The 23,545-nt window shown below is 39.0% G+C and overlaps 1 protein-coding gene and 1 long non-coding RNA gene across 13 annotated transcripts in view; one reads left to right on the forward strand and one right to left on the reverse strand.

The window, feature by feature from the left end:
- Nucleotides 1–6,591: 6,591 nt before the first annotated feature.
- LOC138688943 (uncharacterized) lies at nt 6,592–9,482 on the reverse strand. The gene is made up of 2 exons (XR_011327722.1): nt 8,819–9,482; nt 6,592–8,238 (listed from the first exon to the last, which is right to left on the reverse strand). It is a non-coding gene; the product is annotated as an uncharacterized lncRNA (long non-coding RNA).
- A 446-nt stretch (nt 9,483–9,928) lies between these two features.
- Nucleotides 9,929–23,545, forward strand: part of CACNA2D1 (calcium voltage-gated channel auxiliary subunit alpha2delta 1) — a 426,426-nt gene continuing 412,809 nt past the window's right edge. For 3 of the 12 annotated variants that reach the window (XM_069801700.1, XM_069801701.1, XM_069801706.1), the window contains exon 1: nt 9,934–10,649. In XM_069801700.1, coding sequence (XP_069657801.1) covers nt 10,555–10,649 — 95 coding nt within the window. In that variant the 5' untranslated portion in view covers nt 9,934–10,554. Of the gene's footprint in view, nt 10,650–23,545 lie in introns of all 12 variants that reach the window. The other 9 variants (XM_069801697.1, XM_069801705.1, XM_069801699.1 and 6 more) reach the window with 8 other exon arrangements.

The raw sequence follows: 23,545 nt of genomic DNA on the forward strand, positions 1-23,545 counted from the left end.
TAACAAAGGGGTATTAACCTGTAAAGCTGCTGCACTGGAAGTAGCCTTCAGTCAAATAAACTTATAATCATAGTACTTTCTCTTTGACACACAAACCCTCTACAACACTTTAAACAATAGAGTTATTAAAAAAAGTGCTTCTAAATTTTTTTCCTGTTAAGCATCTTTCACCAAATAAGTAATATTAGAAAACTAGATGAAACATAAAATGGATAGATATTATATTAACACATATAAGGGTAAGGGTATTACAATAATGGGCTTGAACTTTTCACCATTCTCATTATAGCTTTGGTATTTAGGGGTCACAGTTGAGCCACTGTAGATTGTATTGGAATGAAACCATAATTCAAAACTTGCTCGGTTACCAAGAGTTTTGCAAAGCAATTTTTGAAGTATTAGGGGAAGAAAATGTTGGGTTTTTTTTTTCTACTGGTTGCACATATTCTTCTTCCATTCTTTTTGGTTGCTTTGAAAAAAACAGATTTTTTAAAAAATACAGAATGTTCTTTGTGAAGACTTCTACATTTCTGGGTATTTTGTGGGTATTTTGTTTGAAACATTGGAGATTTTTCCAGTTTGAGAAAAAAATAGCTACCAAGCAGATGCAGTAGCTATTTCAAAATACTCCCTCCTGCTACACCAACAGAAAACTGTACTGTTGATTGCTACTGCTTAATATTGTCTCCCACACATTTAGAAAGCCATGATTTCTAGAGTGAAATATCCAGGACAGTTCACAGAAATGAGGCTTGGCATCCAGATTGCTAGCCTGGCTGTAATCACCCTTTGAGTTATAGAGCTTGTAAATCACATATCAAAACACGGGAACACATCAATTAATGTTCTACTGGAAACAAATCAAGGACAAGCCTACAGTGTGACATTCTGCCAGTTTCATTTTGAATAGACGTGGGGGAAAAGCTGAAATGTTTGGTCACAGCCTTTATTTACCCAATCTGTCTTATATACTATTGCATAATGCTATCACAATATTAATATGCAAATTGCCACTCAAATAAAAGCCATGCTTTCCCCATTGATTTTCAGCAGAGCTTCTGTTACAAAGAAAAATACTTAGCACTTATATTCCTTTTTCATCTTCAAAATGCTTTTAGTACATTTTAATTAATCCTTTTCCTTTCATTTTTCTGACCCTGCATTAGGTTTTCTGCCTCCTTTACCCGCGCACTCTCAAGGTTACATCCTCCTCTCAATGTTTTCCCAAGACTTTTCATGTTTTCAGAAATGATCTCCCTCTCATCTCTTTTTATGCCTAGAAAGCAGACCTCGGGAGACTGGCCAGAAGAAAATGGTAGACAAGGGCAGAAAAAGTTTCCAAGGTCAACAAGAAACAAAGGAACTCTATTTCCAGGGAATAATGAACAGTGGTACCATCTACCGCTGCTGCTGCTTTTTCATAGCCAGTGCCTCAGTCCGGTCTCAGGCAGTCTCTGGGGCGGTGGTAGGGTGACTTCTCTGCAGGACATCACGCAAGATGTGGTTCAGCTGGTCTCAAGGGTAGTGCGCGTGGGCATCCAGTCCACAGCGGTGGATGAGAAAATAGCGGTAGCCTCTTGCGGAGAGGAACTTTTTCTCCTCAAAGAGGATTTCTGCTGCAAAGTGTCGCGTGGGAAGCAGAACAGGCTTGGGTCCTACAGGAATTTCCCGCCTCGCTGGGAAAATGTTGATCTGTGTTATAAAAGGGAAACTCTCAGTCCAGATTTATCCTCTTAAACATTATGAGCCCTTTTTTTTTAACAGATTCTATTTTTATACGTTTAATTATTTTATTATACCCTGGATTATTATTACTCACCGTGTGCTTTAGGTAGATGTTTTGATGACAATTTCAGATACTGGACTATTAATACATAAAACCAGTTGAGGTTCTGTATCACAGATTAGTCACAAACTGGGCACCACTTCTGACATACATACTTAAACTCTGAAACCAGGATTTCAGCAGTGCACAGGACAAATGCTTCAAAAGGTTATAATTCACTCCCAGAGCACAGATGGGTGCATGTAGGACTTGACAATGGGATTCCCTTGATAACAAAAAGGAAAAAATTCTTGTGGTACTCCTGGAGTCAGTCATCTGCATTTCAAAGTGGGGGAAAGGCTTTCTGTACATAAGGGAGGGAGAACAGGACATTTAAAAACACATCTTCTATCACAGCTATTGATGGAAATACAGCTCAGATGATTGTTATAATTTTCATATGACATTTTAAGAGTTGGAGTATGATAAATGATCACCACATTTACTTACAAAGAAATAGTGCTAGTAGTTTCCCAAAGTGAAGGGCGTTTCTTTTTCTAAGAAATATGCATTTTGTCACTAACCATATTTTCTCTGTTTATTCTTTTAGTCTTAATTATTGTTAAGAACCATGGGTTATAAATGTGAATAAATACTTGGAAAGTCCTTCAAAAAGGAAATATTTCTGTTATTTCGGCGTATCATCTTGAAATATCAAAATAATTCTCACCTTATTTTCCCATGGTAGTTTCAAGTTGCAATAATTTGTAATTTATCAGTTATTGCTTTTATTTTCACTTTATTTTCTGATATGAGAGGAGAGTAAATATTAAACTATCCATATCTCCAGTTACCAGGACATTCTACGTAGATGTTTTCAGAATACTTCTTAACCAACAGCAAGTGTTGTCTGAAGACAGAATTTAGAGACAGCTCAAAGAGAACAGGTACTCTGTGTGTTAGCTGATACACTTTGCTCTTGTTCTTGTAAATGTGCTGGGCAGTGGATGTAAAAAGCTGTATTTCAGTTGAAGGAGACACAGTCACGTGGTTAATTTATAATTCACATAAGATATTAAATCTATGATTAAGTCTTTGTTCTTTCAAGCAATAGAGATCTATGTTTTTAAACCTTTTAGTTCTAAACCAGTGCCACTGGTAGCATGTTTATAGGTAGTAAATCTTTGATGCTGGAGACAGACAATAGCTCCGTGTTTACTTGCACTGCACGTGCTCTGACTTCACTGGACTTTCTAGATTGTACCAAAAAGTGCAAACTGGGATTAAACTTAAAAGGATCAAGTGAGAGCAGGTTGTCAGTTTAAGTAACTGATTATTTAAGTAGCTTGGTATCTTCTGAAAACATCCGTGTTCCTCTGTGCCATTACTTTTTGCTTATCTTGCACTGCTTAGGGTTTGCAGAGTTTTATTTTTATATATACATACATTTTGTCAGATTGCCTTTGTCCTCCTTTTAGAAAAAGAAAAAAACCAAAACACAAAACCAAACAACCAAAACCAACTACTCAACTTACTTCCCTTCACACCTTCTTTAAATTTTCATAGTTACTATGGAAACAGCTATTAAACTGGGAGTGGCAGTAATTAATAACATCTGCAAGTGCAATATGAAGTCTCCAACATAATTAATCCCAGCATTTGGAGTGGATTGTACAGAGCTGCCCTTTTTGCTTTGCATGGAACTGCAGACTGTGCAGAGCTGATTATAACAAGGGGGCTTAACATTACTGTACTGATATATTATATCATGTGAAATAGTTCGGACAATAGAGGGGGTATTAATCCGTATGAATAAATGACATCATTATTACATAGTTTAATGGAGCACCATTCTGGAAAGAATTAGACCCCTACAGATATTATGAGCAAATGCAAAAATCTTACTTTACGCTTTCAGACAACATAAAAGCACTCACTTGCTGCTAAAATGATAGCAGAAGCTTGAAATGTAACTTTTAAATCCATTCCTTCATTTTAATTATAGAGACGAGGGCTGATCAGATGTGCAGTTTACCTACAGTTTTTATCTTTTGACTTTTCACTTTAAAAGCTGAATTGGAATTTTTTAAGAACTGCCAATTAAAGATTTTTAATAAATCATGAAAGAGATGAGAGAAGCTATCTGCCCTTAGGCTTTATCAAAGAAGGAATATTATAAATATTTATTTGTTATTTTATTATTTCTTAAGGGTACTTGGCATAAAGTCTACCATCTATCCCACTAGCTTCTCTCATTAGAAACTATGGGTACACAAAAGATTCAAATTTACCTTAAATCATTTTTGCAGTTGGTGTAAAATGCGTAGCAGATGCTGTATTATCAGACTGAGGTATATTACATTATACGGGAGAGAGTTCTGCCTTCGCCCTGAGCACAAGTAATGGATCTTGTGCTCCTAAACCAGAAGCTGCGCGGCCTCCATTATCGGAGCTAATCATCTCTGCTTAGGGGCAAAGCATATTAGAGGGGGCCCGATCCCAGCTAACGAGGCCACCTGGCTTCTGATCCAGCACAGCGTGGTCACCGCGAAGTCACGTCAGCCTGCAGTGTGCTCCCTGGCCATCAGAACAGATTTGCTGAATATGTGTCTTCTTTTTACCATTACAATTCCTACTTTGCCATCTTTTAAAACGAAAATAAGTGGACAAGTGCACATCAGTGTGTACAGACCAAACCTCTGTCTTTAGCCTTATTGTGTCACTTAATCCATCCTTATATAAAATATATAAGTTATTTGTATAAGACTGTTCTTAGAAGTTATATTTCTTTACAAGCTCAGAACATACCACAGTTTAACATTTATAATTGAAGGTTTCCTTCAGCAAGATTACTGACATTTATGGGGTTCTGTGAATACTGTCACAACATCAATATGAGATTTACAATGAGCGCTTCTACATTATGCTGTAAAATACAATACAGTGATTCTTGAACAAAAAAGTTCATTTTCCTTCCAAACTGAGAAGCATAATAATACTAGACTGAATACAGAGCCTCTCAGAACCAAACTATCTCCTCATAGTGCTACAGTGTCCTGCATAGACGTATCAAGATCACTGATAATTGCATAAACTTTGCATTATGCTTCCTCCTTAAATGGATGAAGTTTTACAAGCCTGGCATTTTCTTTTAAGATAGTTTTCTTTGGTATTCACTGAGAGAATATTTATTATGCTGGGCTCCAAGTTTCAATATTAAACTACCCTTAAATTATTGTTGGTTTAACACTAGTGTCAAAAAAACCAACCAATGGAAAAAAAATCTGACAATAACAAGAAAATAATAAACATTTAATTATATCAGATAGGGAAAGTTTTGCTACTAGGTTCAGCACGCTCACTCAAATGTGAATAAAAACAAGGGTGAGAACAAAACAGTGTTGACTACCTCGCTGTTGGATGTAGCTCACAAAGTTTTTACAATATAAAATGATCTCCAATTCAAATATGTAAAACAATTCAGCTCACTTGCAATGGGCCTGGTCTTGCATTTCCATCTGATGCAGACTTCAATATGAGTTTTTTTTCCCCTGAAATTAGAAATTGAGATCAGGCTGCCTGCACTCTCTAGTCAGTCCCACACAAGCAAACAGAATGAGAATTATTCAGTACGATTACCCCCTCCTGCCCTGTGTAACACACAGACATAAAGAAGATATTACATTCCAGGAACAAAATGGTATTTTGGTATTGCTGTGGCACTGAATACGACCTTGTCATACTTTTTACAGTATTTCAGCAAGCACATTTTGGCTGAACTGAATGACATCTGGGGTTCCATCTAGCAAAGTACTTGCCACCCCAACCACAGAGGTGAAGTGTACTCAGCACACTGCAGATTAGGGCCAGCGAGAATAACAGCCACTACCGATTCATTGAATATAACAACAACAAAAAAAAAAGACAGTTAAGACACTTGGTCATTGCATGCTATCTATTTACACAAGTGCTACAATCCTGCATATGTTAATCTTAAACTGCCACTGTTTTCCAAAAATTTTATGACAATGCTGATTACTGAAGAAGAAGTTTATATACAGGCATAATTTTTTTTTAATCTGGTTCCAACTTATTTTCTGGGTTTTTTTAAGAAAAATGGTTAAGAGACAGAAGGCCCACCTCTTTGTCTCTTATGCTGGATTTGTGACAGCATAAATAATTTATGAAAAAGTAAATAATATATCCAGAAATTGAAATTAAAGAGAGAGGCGTGATCATGGATTAATACTTGTTACTGATATACTGAACTGAGAAGAAGCCTTTGATGCAAAATAGATTTTGTGGTTTTGCAATAGGAATTTTTATTTCTGACGTACGGACCACCACGGTCAACTGAAAGTTTCCCAGTAATTTCAGTAGAATCATAGAACGGAATAGAATAGAATCATTTAGGTTGGAAAAGACCTTTAAGATGATCGAGTCCAACCGTAAACCCAACACTGCCAAGTCCACCAAGTAGGTACAAAGCAAACTTTTTGTAAGACCCCCTCTCATTATATCAATCCCTGTCATTCCTGTGCTCCTTCACAGAAAGGTCTCGGTCAGGTATGACAGGCATTAAATTTAGAATGAGGGGAAGTAAGAATGAAGAAAGATTTACTTTCATGGTTTGTCATTCAAGTCTATATTTAAGTGCTTGTAAAAGAAGACTTGTCAGCTGTAATAGATCTTTAGGAACCTTAACACAGATAAATTATAAGAATATCTGCAGTGCAACATTACAGTGAAGTACAAACAACGTATTTAAAATATTGTTTGAAATGTGACTGTGTAGGGAAGTAGTATAATCATCAAATGTAAAGGAATTGATTGCTTATGAGATTTTAATAGCTTTTTAAAATTCCATGATGAAACTACATTCAATTGTTTTGGTTTTTTCTGGATTATGGGAGAACGAAGAAATATCAAGAAACTTAATTCTGCTAGTATTATGTTTTAAGTCTATCACACTGTCCCATCAAAGCTAGTGGGAACTCATTTGAACACAATTACTCATATCCATACATGTTTGTAGGATGAGGTCAACGTTTCTAAACTTTCTGCATCTTTATTAAATACCTGGCATATAAATGCATTTTTAAGTCATAAACAATTAGGTGAAACAAAAGGGTGAGTAATTAGTAAATAACACATTACTCCTGGAGTAACTCCTGCATTCTTTTCTTCCACGTGCTTCAAGGTAGCATTTGCTTCCTAAGTTTCAGATGCAAAAAAAGGCAAAAACTCAAATGCCAGCTTCAAGCCTCACTTAATTTTGAAGGAAAACTGTTATTCGAGTCCAGCTTTTCTCAAAACTGGGCTCCAGCCCAAGTTTGCTTGTAAATCTTGTAAAGCTTGCAGGCTGAGCTTGACTTGTGTATCACAGACCTGTGTCCTCCCATGAATGCCACGTAGGTAGCCCTTGCCGAACTCCATTTTCCAGCCCCGGCTGCTCCTCAACACTTCAACCAGCTTGTTTGGAGCTAACCTGTGTATTTCTCCTCCACGCTGCAGACGCATGTAGACAACCTTTCTCTTCTCTTCCATGCCTGAGTTTCAGTGGGCACCACCAGCATTCAGTTGCACGTAAGTAGCATTCACTGTAGGATTACCCTGCAGAGAGTCTTGTTATACAGTTGTAAATAGCACCAGAGATTTGATGCTTCAAATATTGCTATATTAAAAAATAGCAGTATTTTCTCTAGCATCTTTTTCACATTAATAGCTATTGTTACAGTGTGGTAGTATTGCTGAAACTGTCACAATCCAGACCTTACTGTGCTACATGGGGTGCCAACCCACCCATGCATTGCATTGTTGCATTACTAGCCATGCGTTATTGTTGTCAGAATTATCAGTAGCAATAATTATTGCCCTGAGGAGCTCTATAAATGATGGATGCAGCATCAGAAATGCAGGCTTACAGAAAATTATACTAATGATGAAAGAAAAAATTCTTGTGTAACCCTATATTTTCTATTTATTATTTTACATTATCATTCTTTGATCTTTCTTTGTCTCCTGTATGTTGTTATACTGTGACAGTACGTCTCACCTGTTGAAACCATTTCCCATGTGGGTTTGCACAGTCATCTGCATCCCCTCTTGCCCTGACCAACGCATGCATCCTTTCCCACTTCAGTGGGACTAGAGAGCACCTCTTTCCCAGCTCAGTGCCCACGGCTCGGCGAGCAGTGTGCGGGCCTCTGGGGAAAGAACGGCTGGGAATTGAACACAAGCACTTTCCTGTTGAGCAGAGATGACATGGGCGAATGCTGGATCCTTCAGGTAGGGAAGGAGCCAGGTGGAGCATTTCCATCCTTTATGCTGAAGGGGTGTTGCCGGAGCGTTAATCCACCACTGTGGTGCCCACTGCGAGGCTGTAGGTGTTTTGGGGCACAATTAACAGAAGAACATCTAGTCAGTGGCTCTCAGCAGAGTTTAGGCATGAACTCGTGCCCACCTTCAGAGTCCTATCAAGGAGCAGAACCAGTAGGGCTTTTTTGAATATTCCTGTTCATAACTGAATTGACGTCCTCCTGGTACTGGCTAATGATACCCTTAAACAGTGTAGGGCCCCAAGAGTGAGGAGATGCCTTAAATTACACTCTAAGAAGAAAATCTGCCACGGCCTTGTGCAACCTGAACTACTCCACATTTCCAGCCTCTCTCCCCTCTGCATTTCTCCAAACCTTTACACCACTCCCCAACGTCTTCTCTCCACCCTGGATCTCATCTCGATACATCCTATGTGAAGCAGGACCTCTGCATCACACGCCCATGACTCTGCAGTTACCTGTCGGTCGACCTTGCAGCAGAAGCCATCGGTGCCTCTACATCCCTGTAGGAAAGCGGAGGTGCTCAGATGAGCAGTTATAGCTGAGTATCTGAAGTGTTGTTGCCACTTGATGTGGCAAAACCGTAAAGCCTATGGAGACCTGCAAAAGCTGGGCTGCAGATACTCTTCAGACTGTTTGAGTCTGCAGGCTGCAGTATCATTTTAGAAACTGCTATTTGAGACTTGCATCCAAACCCTGAATCCTACGTACTTACAGGTAGGTGGATAGGTGAAGACAACTGGGAGTTCTTCCCACCAGCTCCAAAGCGCCAGCTCCAATCCAGAAACAATGTAGATGAGTGACTGCATGCTTTACAGATTGCAACTGAAATATCGTGCTGGCTTGGAGCCTGAGCAATGTGAACACTCAATTCTTCATTTGTGGATCTCAGCTTTGGTCCTTTTGCCACTTTAAAATAGAGATGAGCACTCTCCTGTTTTTTAGAAATCGTTATGAGTTAATACCTTCAAGATGATGGGACCCTTAACCACAAAGGATGTGAAAAGAACATGAACACTGGGTCTGCTCTTTCATTTTCACCTGTTGGGCTAATTAAATATATAAAAATATAACTAGAGTTACCCAAGTATATTCAATTAATTAAATAAAAATACATAAACATACAAAAAGAAAGAGAAACAAACAAACAAAACCAACAACCCGCAGACCGAAAAGAGAACAAAAACTGTCACCGAACTTTTAACTGCTTTAAGCCAAGAAATACTTCCCTGGCTTACTTTCTCCATTCGTACAGAGACGGTATAGTTGCCACAGAGACTGGTATACGTGAAGGTGGGTAAAAGAAAGGAGGGGAGAGGGAGTTTGTCCTCTGAATTCTCAAAGGAATCTGAAATTAACGTCCAGGTTAGCGATGCGCCTGGGGGCGGTGGGGGGGGGAATGAAGCCTGCGTGCTCCCAGCCCTGTCCCCGGGGACCCGCTGCCCAGAACCGCTTCGGGGACCCGCCGGGGGACGGGACCCTGCGGCGGGCGGCTCCGCTCCGCGGGTGCGGGGCAACCCCCCGCGGTGGCCGGGCAACCCTCCGCGGGCGCGGGCGGGCGGCGCGCTCGCCCCTCGGCGCCGAGGAGCGCTTCTACAGCCCCCAGCGGGCAAGGGCGACGTTTATTTAGACACCGATGAATCCACGTTTTAAAAACGCAGCCCAGGCTGGTGGCACACGGCTGCTGCTTCAAGGGGAGGAGCGGCCCGGGGGGGGGGGAGGGTGGTGGTGTGTGCGGATTAAAATAAGGCACGAAGCGTTTTTAAAAATAGCGTCCGGGCGGCGGGAGGTGCGGCACGCAGCCCCCCCGGGGGAGGCCCGGCCCGGCCCGGCCCGGGGAGTTCCTGGGCTCCTTGTAAGGAGCGCGGCCGCCACAGGGCCCGGCGCCCTCCCCCGCTCCCCGCCCCGACTCTCCCCCGCCGCCGGCAGGGAAGGCAGGAGCCGGCAGCGATCTCCCAACTCTCTCCCCTTCTTTCCTCCTCTCCCTTCGGGAGCCCCCACCCCGCCTGCCCCTCTCTCCTCCTCCTCTTTCTGCTCTGCAATCAGGGGAATAAATCAGGGAAGGAGACACACGCCCGCACGGAGTGAGCGCAGATCTGTTACAAAAGTAGCCCTGATGGCGGCGGATCAGATGAAGCTGGAGCTGCTGCTGGAGTAGCAGAGAGTAGAGTATCTCTCTCTCTCTCTCTTTCTCCTCTTCCCCCTCTCCACCCACAGATCTCCATCGTTTCTCCTCCTCCTGCCCACCCTCGGCCGCGCTCCCGCTTCTCCCCGCACATCTCTGGGCTGCGCCTCCTGCGAGGGGGCGGGTGGGGCGGGGGGGGGTTGGAGCGGAGGAGGCTTTAAAAAACAACAGGCCCCCCCCACGCCGCCACACAAGACAATAATTGAATTTATTATTATTGCCGCCTCGCCGACTTGGGGAAGGGGGATCGATCTTCGATCAGGAAGATGGCTGCTGGCTGGCTGCTAGTCTTTAGCCTGACACTTTTCCAGTCCCTGGTGATGAACCACTCCTCGGAGGGACCTTTCCCTTCTGCCACCACGTAAGTCCCCGCGGGGTCCGCGGAGGGGGTTTGGGGTCGGGGGGAGTGAGGGGGGGGGGCTCACCTCAGCGCCGGGGCGAGCGCGGCGGCGACGAAAATACAAAGGGAAATAAAGTAAGTCCGGGCGGAAAAGTGGCGGTGAGGGAAAACTGCAGGTTTTCGGCTGCTTGGGCTTGGGGGAAGAGCGATCGGCGGCGGAGGCTGCCCCCGGGGTGGTCGCCGGGCGCGGGGGGGGGGGGAGAGCGGCCCGGCGGGCAGGACAAGGGCTGCGCCCCCCCCCGCGGCGGAGCCCCCCCCCGGCTCTCAAGGGACCCCCGGCGGTCCGGCCGGGCCGAGAGGAAAGTTTGGAGTTACACTGAGCCCGCCCCCTCCTCCCGCAAAGGTTGGTCCAGCCTGGCTGGAGTTTGAACGCTATTTAAAAAAAAACCCACCCAACAAACCCCAAACTTTCGCAATTTTGTTGAAATTCACGCCGAGGGCGGATTTTCTCGCCTCTCCGCGGCAGGCAGGCGAGCGCGGCGGTGAGTTCGGAGGCTGTGCTTGAGCTCGCCGCTGCCCGCAGGCGTTCCAGCGCACACCGCGACTATCGTGACAGTCGCGGGGTTTGTTTTCTGTCCGCGGTCGCCGGTGGGCTGTCGGCTGTGCGCACGCGTGGGCCACGCCGGAGGGGTTTTTGGCGTGCTTAAAGCAGCGCAAGTGAAGAACTGGTTTCTTCAGCGTTGGCCTCGCAAATCGTTACTTCTCAAAAAAAAAAAAAAAAAAAAAATTCACCTTCGCGAGAGCTGGTGGATGCTCTCGGTGCAGGCGGCTTTCTGTTCGGCGTGGCCGTAAGATAGAAATCTTCAAAGCACCGCGTACTTATTAGCATGGAAGTGTCGCCCAGAGCAGTGCAAAGATCACGTAATGAAAGCATGCCATAAAAGAAAGGCAAAAATAAGCCAATACATCACATTTGAGATTTGCCTACAGATTGGAAAAAAAACCCCAAACAAAACCCACAACAAAGCACTATAGGCTAATGACCGTGTTTTCTTCCTTTTTCTTCTTTCTTCCTCACCTTATTATTATTTTATTTATATTTTTGGGGGGGGAAGCACTTCCCTTAGTCCCTGTAGCTGGGTTAAAGCTACCAGTAGGTAACTTTTAAGTGGATGACTCACTTTAATCCATTTTACATAAGAAAAACAGTGCTAACGGTAGTCTTCCCCATTGTTTAAGGCTGGGTAGAATTTATTGCCCTGGTTCGTCCTGTGCAGGAGGATGAGTTTACAGCAATTACCAGCAATGCATTTTCACCAATTCGTACTGCTGGGAGGTTGATATAATTGTATTCAGTTCCGAGTATCCGTTCCATTATGAAAGACTCAAAGGGATGCTCGCACTGTTAAATGAAAGAAAGGAATACAAAGACAAGTGTAAAAGAACCACTTAATATCTTCTAACTTGAATAAATACAGCCTTTCATTGAAGGGAAAATTATCTTTTAAAATATTCTCGTGTTGCAGTTTATAAAGATGTGCCATGTAGAAGCAAGAGTGACAAAATACAAAGCCGGGGCTTTGTAAGTCAGTGCTTTTCATGTGTTTGAGCTCCTGTATTTACTGTTTCTTATTGAGCTGATAAGGTTGTCATACACAACCAATTACAGTTTATCCTCTACGTAGATTTTTCTAGTTTTAAAAGAGAAGGAAATATGGAACCTAGTGAAATTAAAAGAATACTGTATAAAAAGGATATTGTATAATTTCAAATAGAAGTCTAGATCACTTTTTAGCATAACGTTACGTGATATTTCCTTAAAACTGTTTTTGTCCCTCTCTCTCCATGTTTGCCAATTCCCTTCAGTATTTACCTTTACTGCCAGTCATGATAATAAAAATTGTCAACAGGGAAACATATTATATAACTTTAATTATAACTATGCCTATGATTAAGTAATTCAGAATATGATGTTAGTCAACAGCATTTCCATGTTCTACACAATCTACTTGCTCTTGGCTTTCTTTTTTCTCATTATTATTCCATTGAAATATCGTAGAAACAATCCATAGTGCATGTCCATCCTTCATAGTAATGTTTCTCCTTTGAAATGAAATCAAAGTGCAAATAAGGCTTAGTTCATTTAGAAGACAGCACAACAGGTTGATGCAGGGAGAGCTGCTTTGCAAAAAGTAATGATGTAACAGGTGAAAGAGAAAACAATTTTTGGATTCTTTTTAAAGAGTTGACAGCGGTGTTTTGTTTCTTACTATAGATTACAAATGGGGAAGAACAAAGAGAAGTGACGCAAATGCCCTTAATGTGAAAGATTTTATATTTTAAGAATATTAAAAATAGGGAAAAAAACACAGGAGAAGAGAATAAAGGAAAGAAAGGGTATTAATAATTGAAGCACTGAAGGTTTTCTGATATTATGTTCTTAGCTACCTTCTTTCTCCCCATTATTTTCAGTCTCTTTTTCTCTTAGTTAAAAAGTTGGTCTGAGGAAGCAGTATTTCCCAGCTGTTGTGGGAAAAATGTGCATATTCAGGGCTACATAGTTTACGATTTCATCAGCAACTCATTACTGTACAATCACTTTTCCTTCAGTCATCTCTTTCTTCTGCATCAGTAAATATTTTAACATGTGCTTTTACTAAAACATTCAGAAGTCCTTATCACCAATACAGTAGTATACAGGCACGAAAGATTTTTAGCAAAAAAGTGCTGAAGATTTAAGCAATGCCTGTCTCATAGAATCTCAGCCATTTGATTCATTTTACTTCTCTGACAAGGCAAAAAGGCTCTGATATATTTACGCAGCAATGTATGGAGAATCTCAAGTGAAGGATTGTGCTGTATGAAATGGGAGCCTTAATTTTTCATTGCAAATTTGTGCAGGTGGTATAATGGCATTTGTTGCTTCCTGTGTTGGAATATTTCACTGCAAATATTGAAGACTCTTCTTTAATGAACTGTTTAAGTATAGCAGTAATTATGTCTTGATCTTTAGCTATAAGGCTTAGCTACTGATCGATATATATTAGGTTTCATTAAAAAGTATCATTTTCATTGTATCATGTATTAGGGATCTATTACATGTTGGTACAGGATATCATGCTCTTACTTTTAACATAGCAACTCCCAAGTACTTCAATTATACACACAGCACAGCAGATATTTTGCACTTACATGAGAATATTGTTGCATATGGTACTCCTGTCACTATAACCACACTACTGCTAACACAGTATGCAAAGCATTTCTTTCTTTGTAGCCATATATATTTATTTATCATCTGCACCTATACAGACTTAAGAAAAAAAATACTATTAAGTAAATGTAGTTTGTATGTTTCCTGATAAAGGTAGCATAGGACCCTCTCCTTGTTTTTTTTTTTCTATATTGCATCAAAACTGATAGTCTTGAGTTTAAAAATACATTGTAATTCTTAAGTATACTTTTGACACCGTATGTCTTATCAGTGTTGATATTTTTACTGATAGTGAGTAATGTAGGATATAAAGATGTACCTGCTGCTTTCTGATGATAAACCTGTCTGTACTGATTAAAAAAGAAAAAAACAACCAACAAAACAAAACAGATATTTTAATTTTGATAAACCCACGGATGAAGCCTTTCAATATGAATGGTACTGTTTCCATAATTACATCATTCTGGATATAGCTTAATGTCTGTTTTTATTTTATATTCTCTCATTTTCCACCCCCACTCATTTTCTCTCTTTCCTTTACCTTTTATCCTTTTTTCCTCCACAGTCACCTGTTCTGTATGTAGAGGTTAAATTACACATTATATTCAAGATGGATCTGATACTTAGATAAATCGGTGTAAACCGCTTGAGCATAAAAATAATATAAAGAGGATAAAAATAATATACATATGAACTTATCTATATATGTATGCTGGCAGGAAATTTTTAGAAAAGAAGTTGTGTATTCCCGTTTTTTATTTGTATGAATCATCCTTACTGTTTCGGTGTCATTAGGACAACTCAGGGAAGTCTATATGAGTCATATGAATTAGGGCTTGCACAACTGGGACATTCGTATTTTTGGTTTCTGCGCATGGACCTAACAAGTGTAGGTCTTGCTGAGAATGTAGCGAGGCTTGGTACACAGTGTCGCTTTTTATATCAAATCAGTGACCGAATGTAGATAGAAGATATTTATGATGTGTCCTTTTCATCTGTTTCTACTGTCAGACTCAGGGATTTTGACACATCTCATATACATATAATCTCATTTTTAGCATAAAGTCTGTGACAGAAGAATGCCAATTTTTTTGCTGATGTTAATTAGAAAAGACAGCTGCATTAATGGATTACAAAATATGAGGCTCCTTCTCATTTGAAAATTTATTTTCCAATCTATTTAAAAATCTTCATTATTAGGAAAAAAAAAATCTGCTGAAGTGTACCTTTGTATCAGTGAATTGGAAAGAAAGCCAAAACATGCAATCTACTTAGAATCAGGGAAGTGCAATATCACCTCTTAGTGTTTTCTCAGCAGCACATGTCTGAATGCTGAGCATTACATGAGATGTATAAACTCACTGATATTTTAAAAAGTATTGCTCCAATCCGTTCTTCTAGTAGAAACATACTTAAAGATGAGTGCAAAACAGCTTGTTGATTGGTGTTGGTTTCTTTTGTGAGTGTCTCTGTACATGTGGTGGTGATAAATGCAAATTATTTGGATCCACAAAGCATTTTTCTGTTTTACATATTTTATGTTGTAAATGCTATTTTTTTTTTCTTTTTCGGTTTCCCCTCTTAGACATTTATGCTGGGGCCTCAAAGTTAATGAATTCTATAGATTTACGTTTTATTAACTATGAAAATTCAGCTGAAAACATCAAAATAGATACCGATCATGAGACAAAATTTCATTGAAATAAATCAGCATTGTAGAGGTTCTTGCCATCTTTCATTTTGCAGTGATGCTATTTTCAGAACTGCATTGCTCATACCCTGCAAAATGATTTTATCCAAGAATTCAGCTGCTAGAAAGAGAGCTGGAGCTTGGCAGCACATTAGTCTGAAATGTATTCATTGTTAAATAGAAGGCCTGTTGTACAGATCTTAAAAAATATTTATCTAGCAGAGCATTTTAAATTGATGGAAGCACGATCAAATTATTGTTACTTTAATCTTTTCTAACAAAGAAACAAAACAGACTATAGTTGTCCACTGATAACTGTGATCTGACATGCTCATGCCTTTATTTTTTCCCTTCTGCGAAAATCCTTTACCCAAGGTAGTATTATCTTCTAGACCAATGTTTGACTTAAACCTCTGCGAGACAGGGTTTGCAGTTTAGGAGCATTTGAGTAGTTTAAGAGAAAAATGACTCATTCTCTCTGTTGTTGACCATAGTAGAAGCAGAATTAGGCCCCAGACTGTTTTGTGCTTCTTTGCAGCAATACACGATCTTTTGATCCCTGTATGCTTGGGATGCACGTTGTGCTTAGAGTGCTTGTAAAGACCTCAGTGACAAAAGCTGATATTATGGACTGCAAAAAATGTTGTTTTCTAGTGCCTTGTTAAAATATCTGCCTTAACAGAAGAAAAGATTTACCAGAACACAAGGCTGGAATAAAATTGTTGGACCATATCTATAACTTGGTGAAGCCAGATGCCATACTTTATTTATGTCTTTTACAAATGCTGAATTGGACTTCTGGATAGAAAAAATGACAGCCCAGTGTCCTCGGTGTCCCAGTAAAACATATCTAGCACCTTGAAAATACACAGAACTTAAAAAGTACAAAATAATAATTGCATTTCTGCCCCCACCCCTGGGCAGCACCTGTGCGTTGTGTCTTAGGTCACTCTTAGCCCATTCTTTTCATTCCATCTACAGCTGCTGCGAGACAGGTATCAATGAATATTTAAATGATTTGCATTTAAGATTACAGCTCTGATTTATTTCTCTTGTCGCATCTGTTAAACTGGTTGATCGCACTCAACTTTTCTCAAATATATATTGGGCAATGCTCTGTTCTGTAGGAACAGACCAAGAGCTGGATTTTGCATCAGTTGTGCCATTGCTAACTGCAGCAAATTGCTCATTGCTATTACAGAGTGTTGTGATTCTTCTTTCCCCCCTGATTTCCAATAGTAAAAGAGAACTGGAATCAATAGTGTTTGCTGAATATGATTTTTGCCAGGCAGTACTGTGTAATGCACACAGTGGTGATGCAGGAGTGGCTCACATTTAAGGTGCAAATACGTAACACGGGTAGTGAAATCACTCTCAACTGCATTTATACTTCAGTGATGTTCATGGGTTTCTTATTCTCAGTTTAGGGCCAGACTGTGCTGCTTGTACCCTGAAACTAAAAAGTTCCATTCATATTCTCAGAAAAAAAATTCAGTGTAAGAGTGAAGATTTTCAAAATATGCCTCAGCACTTTTTAATAGCTAAAGATTAATGGTGTATGCATGCAGCTGTTCAGCTCAAGAGGGATTTGTCTTTTCCTTCTTCAGTGCTTTCCAAACTATTTTTTGACCTACTCTGCTTTTAAGCAAATTCAACGTTTCACACCTTCCTTCCTCCCAGACTTAATAAGTTTTCAGGGTAAAATGTAAAATATACTCCCTCTTTCACAAGCACACTGTGACAAGAATATGGCTCGCTGTTTGGTAATGTTACACTAGTGATGTTAGAAGGACCGCGGTTTTTTGCTTATGTCCCTCCTTACAACACCTTTCTCTGCGTGCCAACAGCAAAACAATGACAAGGAGCCGAATTTCTGTTCCTTGTATAATTTTTGCTATTTATTTACAAAGATTCTAACAAGTTTATGAAAAAGATTGACATTATTTTGCATCAACAAATCAGCAAGCTTTTGCAGTTAATTACAGTAATTCAAAATCAGACTTTTTTTTTTAATCTGAGGCAGGCCTGAAGTACCCAAGAATATGAATGTGAAGTTATAATATTGCTGACTATTATAAAAAATGTTTTTTTGGATCTTTCACCCTCTTTTAAAATTACATTCTCACTCCCTCTCATTTGCGACTTGGTTAGGAGAAGAACGGTGGTCTGACTTTGTAACAGATTTTCTACATAGTGACTTAAGCATTTTTCATTTTTGAAATTTCCTCTGTTTTTCTAGAGCCAGGAATGTTGAGACAGGAATGCAGAAAGAAGAGGATTTTTTTTAAAGAATGTGTCCTATGGATCATATGGGCTAAGAATAATTTTTTGCACCGCAATCATTATCTTTAGCATGGAAGTATATATTGGATCAGTGGTCCTTTTTTCAGCCCTCATGCATATAAAGCTTCAGTCGAAGTCTACGAGCAGAGACTCTCACATTTATCCATTATAATAAATTCTGATTCACTTTTGACCTGATTTGTGAAGTAAATAAGAACAGGAAGGAGTTGCTGAGTCCACAGTCTAGTTTTTGTAGCAATCAGATGATAAGTTATGTTAATTTTTATTTAAGGGAGAAAAGCTAGACTCGGTTCGTCCAAATAATTTTCTAACTCAAGTGCTCCTATTTCCTGTGTACAGCTCCCCACTAGACTGGTCTGAAAGCTTAAAACCTTCCCCAGCGATACAGTCTCTCCCTCCCTTATCTTTACTGGGATTTTTATTATATTTTGCTAACCATGGACTAAATCTTCTTTCAAGTAAGCATGAAAATAAAGTTATGAAAGTTCTCTGGGTAAGGGTGGCAGGAGTAAGGCCTAAATCAAGGTATGCCATTTTTCTCAATTGTCACTTTTAATACCGTGCTGCATTTTTCTTTCTGTGCTAAGGTAGTCTTAAGCAAACCAGTAAAAGGGAAGTTTTCTTCATTCTTGGAACGAGTAGTAATTTGCCACACCAGGCTTGTGTTGACTTTTGATTAGAAATTCAAACCTTTTCCACAGGAGGAAACTGAGCCACAGGGGCTGTTCTGTCGAAGATTATTAAGTGAAACATTTTGCAGTCTGTGCTGGAAAAGTTGTGTTTATTGATACCACAGGAAGGAGGAAAGTAGTGAAAAAGAAATGACTGGAAGTATGAATTACAAAGTTAGTGTTTTTACTATTCCTTCCCTGACTCTTACAGGTGAATAACTTACTCCTGCACATGTAGATCCAATATCCCGTTAGAGGGACAAGTTCAACAGTCTATTAAAAGGCAAGTTTTGATTTATGATATTCTGAGATAGACTAGTGGGAAAAATGGTTTATTTTGTAAATGGCCGGATGAACCCTCACAGTAATAATTTTCCCCCAACGTGGATTTGAATAGTCTATTTGGTAGAGGTCTTCTGCATCCTAAATACAGCCCTGTACTTGGAGGCAATACTCTTTACATGGGGGGTGCTCTGCCCTATGAGATATGTTGATACTCTGTTTTATGAGTTTAATCCAGAAAAGTGGTGGTTTCTTATGCAGATGTTAATGCAGGTGTTGCTTTTTTGCATTATATGGCTGATTTCTTTTAGTAGATTGAATTAGAATAAAATATAATACATTGTATACTGTTCTTAAGTAGGTACTTAGAATAATTCCTGCAGAGATTATTGAATGTCCATATTTTGTGTTAGCCTCATATGTAATTTTATTCTTTTTATATATGGATGTACCAAGTCCATTAGATTTTTTTTTCAAAGAAAGACAAGTTAAAGTGAAGAGACATACATGTAGGAATGTGTGGTGAGAGAAGATGGAAATTGAGTGAAGTAAGCAATGAGCTTTCTTACACCATCATCTTCTGTGGAAAGTTATTCTTCATTAGGATGGTTAGTTGTGTGTGTATTTCCCAATGCACCAAGTATTTCTTGACCTGAGACTTTTCTCATAAATGAATTCAGTGGCACAGATTTAAAAAAAAAAAAAGAAAAAAAAAGAATAGAAATAGAAGAGGTAACAAGCTTTTTAATTTACTTTTATTTAATCAGAAATATTCTGATTTTATTTTCTATGTTGTACATCCTGAATTATGTGTATCTTGGCTGAGCTCTTTATCATTATACGTCTCTCTTTATTATTATTTGCCTCCCTTTATCTGCCTTGCATTATTTCTTAAGTTTTGTACCTTAGTTTTCCACACTAATTTCTCTCAGTAAAGTAGGAAACTGCAGTATCTTACCATTTAGTCAAGCAAGGGTTTATTGTCAAGCTTAATTTGTTAGCTAATGCCTCTAAAGCCCTCTGTAGTTGAAAAGTGTTGTTAAGCTGTTAAGCCTTGTTTATTAAGATGTGTGTTTGCTATATTCCCACCTTACCTCAGAAACTTGCATGACCAGACCTTTCCTGGATGGAAAATACCTCTGGTTTACCTGGTTCTCAAAGCTTTTTTTCAATAGAATCTTTGCAGAAAAGGTACCAACATATCTGCTTCTTTTGGTAACTTGAGATCTGGGGAGTTAGAAGAAGTTAATCCCCACGATCTGTACTTCTTGGATGTACACAGATTGTAAAACATAAGCTTAACAGCATTTTTAGAAACTAACAGGAGTCAGCAAAAATCTGCAGACAGTATCGTGAAAAGAAGCCAGCATATCTGACTCATGCCAATGCTGCATGCTAGTTGCACTCCTTTGCCACATTGCAAATCGTTGTTCTCACTGTCGAAAAATCACTTGGAGCTGTAGATGCCCAGTTTGTCTGAAATTTGTACTGTGAATATTTTGTGCTTTCTAATTAAAACAGAGGCAATAGGTGGGTACAATACTAGCCAAGGGCTCATGACACTTGAGTTCATTACCTGATCTGCTACCCGCTTCTTTTGCAGCACTGGCTACTGCTGGTTTTATTCCTTCTGTTCCCATTTCTAAAATGGCAATGACACCCCAATTGTCATCCTGCTTGAATAAATGTATTGCATATTGCAAGATGTCCTGCTTCTGTAAGAAAGATGGTCATAAAAGTACATAATTAGTACTGTTTAGGTGGTCCAGCATCAACTTGTTTCTGTTTATGGACTAGTAGCATGCCTAAGATGATCATTAGGAATCACTAATTACCTGATAATCACCAGGGCTGTTAAGATTTCAAGCAGGAGTAACATAGTTTTCATTGCAAATATTTTGGCTTGCCACAAACAGTAACAACAGAAGTGTAGTCTTTACTAATTTTTTTGTTATTTACCAAGCCACTTCTATTGCCTTAGCATCTTCTTGGATTAGACTTTTATCTCTTGTGAATGTATTTTAGATTATGTGGGTAGATATATAAGCTGGGAGAGGATCACTAATACGTGCAGGAACATCTCTTAAGGAGATTTCACTATACTATGCACATGGGGAAAAGCTTTGCGGTAACTGAAAGCAGAATCTGGTCCTTATAGTCAATTTTAACTGATTAGAAATACATAAAGAATTAATTGATTTATTGCATGACTAAGAGTATGGCTAAGGATATACTCTAAATGTCTTTGGAAATGATTAGGTACCCAATTTCATCCTTCTTTGCACCAGTGTAATTTCAGCAAAATGAGTATGAGTCCTGTATCTTTTAAATCCCGAGTGCAAGGATGAATCCACATAAAATAATTTCTGATTAAACACATACAGGTTTCATTGCAACAGAATGAGTCATCACTGTCAAGGCCTGATTGTAAAAATTATATAAATTAAAATGTAATACATGATCGTATTAGGCTATACAGAGAGAAATAGCAAGATATCAGAAAGAAACCATGCGTGATATCAGATGTGGTCATTTGTCTTCCTTTTAAATGATAAGCTCTGACACCACTTCATTGTCCGTGCCCCACTGAGCAAGTGTCCGTGTAAAAAAGAACTTCTTACTGTGCCGGAAGGCATCGAAAAATGTTCCCCCGGATTAGGAACAAACACAATTTTGTATAAGTATGGAATTGTAAGGAAGAAATACTTTACTTTTCAAAATACTGCAATGTCTAGTAATGTGCAGGATAATTGTAAGTGGCTTTCACAAATTTTCTTTTTTGTGGTTTTTGTTTTTTTCTTGAGCAATTAATTCTAGAGATCAGCATTGCAATTTGGAATGGTAGGAATGATAGAAGTAATTTATTTTAACCCCTCATTATGCACAACCGACTAATTTGTTCATCTTCTGGTATGAAATCTTTATTTTTCAGGTAATTAGGTTTAAAATCAGCAAGAAATTTACAGACAAACTTTGTATTTTTTTTCCAGTGAAGCTGGGTTTACACTGAAAGATGATATTGGTACTTTATGGGGATATGAGATGAAATTCTGAAGTGATAGCTGTTTTGCTATTAGAAGCACTCAGCCAGTATCATTGCTCAACTGCTATGTACATGTTCCGCGTATAGATACACTCTCCCTGTCTGCAAAATTAGGATTTAAAGCATCCATCACTTCCTTGCATGGATGGCGAGAGATACAATTAACAAATGGCCGTAAAGAATACTGTAGTGGATGTATTGAACAATACTTTGCTTGCAGATATTTTGCTGATAGTGATTTTTCCTTTCATAACTCCATTTATTTCTAGACTAAAATACTTTTATGGCCTGCAAGGTAGTTTTGCACAAAAATGCTCAGTAATTCTTGTAGATATCCATGCTTCTGCAAACACTTTATGTATTCAGTAGTAATGCTTTCAGCTTTGCAAGCACAGATTAAACATCGGTGATTAAGTATTTTGTTCCACATATCTAATTACCTGGGGCTCTATTTCTATTTAGTGAATAGTATTCTACTCTAGAATTGTCCCATTACTCTTCGTGGAAATAATCTGTTTGTAGAATAAAGCGCTGATCACTCTTTAAAAATTCTAAGTTAAAAGTAAGTTATCTGATTGTAAAGCTAAACACTTGAAAACTAGGAAATGCAAGATATTGAAATTGCCTTATGGCCTTAAATTGTTTTCCTTATACATCTTCATTGTGATCCTGTCTTCAGTTACAAAATCAACCATTATTTTTTCTGCTGGAAAAATGTTTCACTGAGGATATGAAATAGATATACAAGGGCAGAATTATGCTTACATGTGCTAAAATGCAGATGAATTCTTATTTTGGTTATTTGACTTAACAGCTTTTGTGATTTTGACTTAATAAGAGTTTTTTTCTATAGCCAATTATTCAAACTGCAACTCCAGTGTAAGACTAACATGACAGGTGGATTTTGTAGATAACTTTGGTAAAGCTGCAAAGGGCATACTTTGTCTCTGGCAGTGAAAACCTAGTAATAACTTTCACTACCTGGAGAGATTGCTGAAGCATCTGCCACTGAGAATTGAAAGTGAGGTATTAGCTAAAAGTTATTCTTTGAACCCAAAAGCTATGGTAAAGATACCCTATGCAAAGAGATGTTTCTGAGATATGAGAGATGGATGTTTTCTATTGCTAGGACATTGTTTCATTGCAAAAGGACAAATCGCTGGCTGATCCTGGGCTTCTTATGCTGTGCAACTTCAATAACTGGTGCAGCCTTTCACTGGGCAGGAATTATTTCCTAGCTGGGATTTTTCCTGAAAATTAACAAACGGGAAATGTCAGCAGTATAACTCAGAGATACTGACCATTCTAGTTACCTATGTGGGTAAGAAACTCATGCTTCTTGTGTGTCTAGCTCTATATTTAATCTTGTAGTGATTTGGGATCAGCCATATCCAAATTTAAGAGATTTCACCAATACCTGAAATTTTAGAGTTCTGGTGTACCAGATCCAGATTTCATGTACTGAAACTTAATGGCGTGTATTTGGATAGAACTTATTCAAGGCTTTCTTAATGGCCAAATAGATTACCTGCAAACCAGAGATCAACTGCAAAATGACTCATTCAAAGACTGCTTAAAATAAAGTAGTTCTTCATTAACTACAATGGAACATTCCTACAATATCTGCAGAGCAGTAACATGAACCTGTTTGTTTTTTAAAACCTGCAGTATTTTAAGTGTATTTTAGTCCAAAGTTGTTAAACAAATATATGA

The sequence above is a fragment of the Haliaeetus albicilla genome, chromosome 14 (genome assembly GCF_947461875.1).
Source record: "Haliaeetus albicilla chromosome 14, bHalAlb1.1, whole genome shotgun sequence".
Lineage (NCBI taxonomy): Eukaryota > Metazoa > Chordata > Aves > Accipitriformes > Accipitridae > Haliaeetus > Haliaeetus albicilla.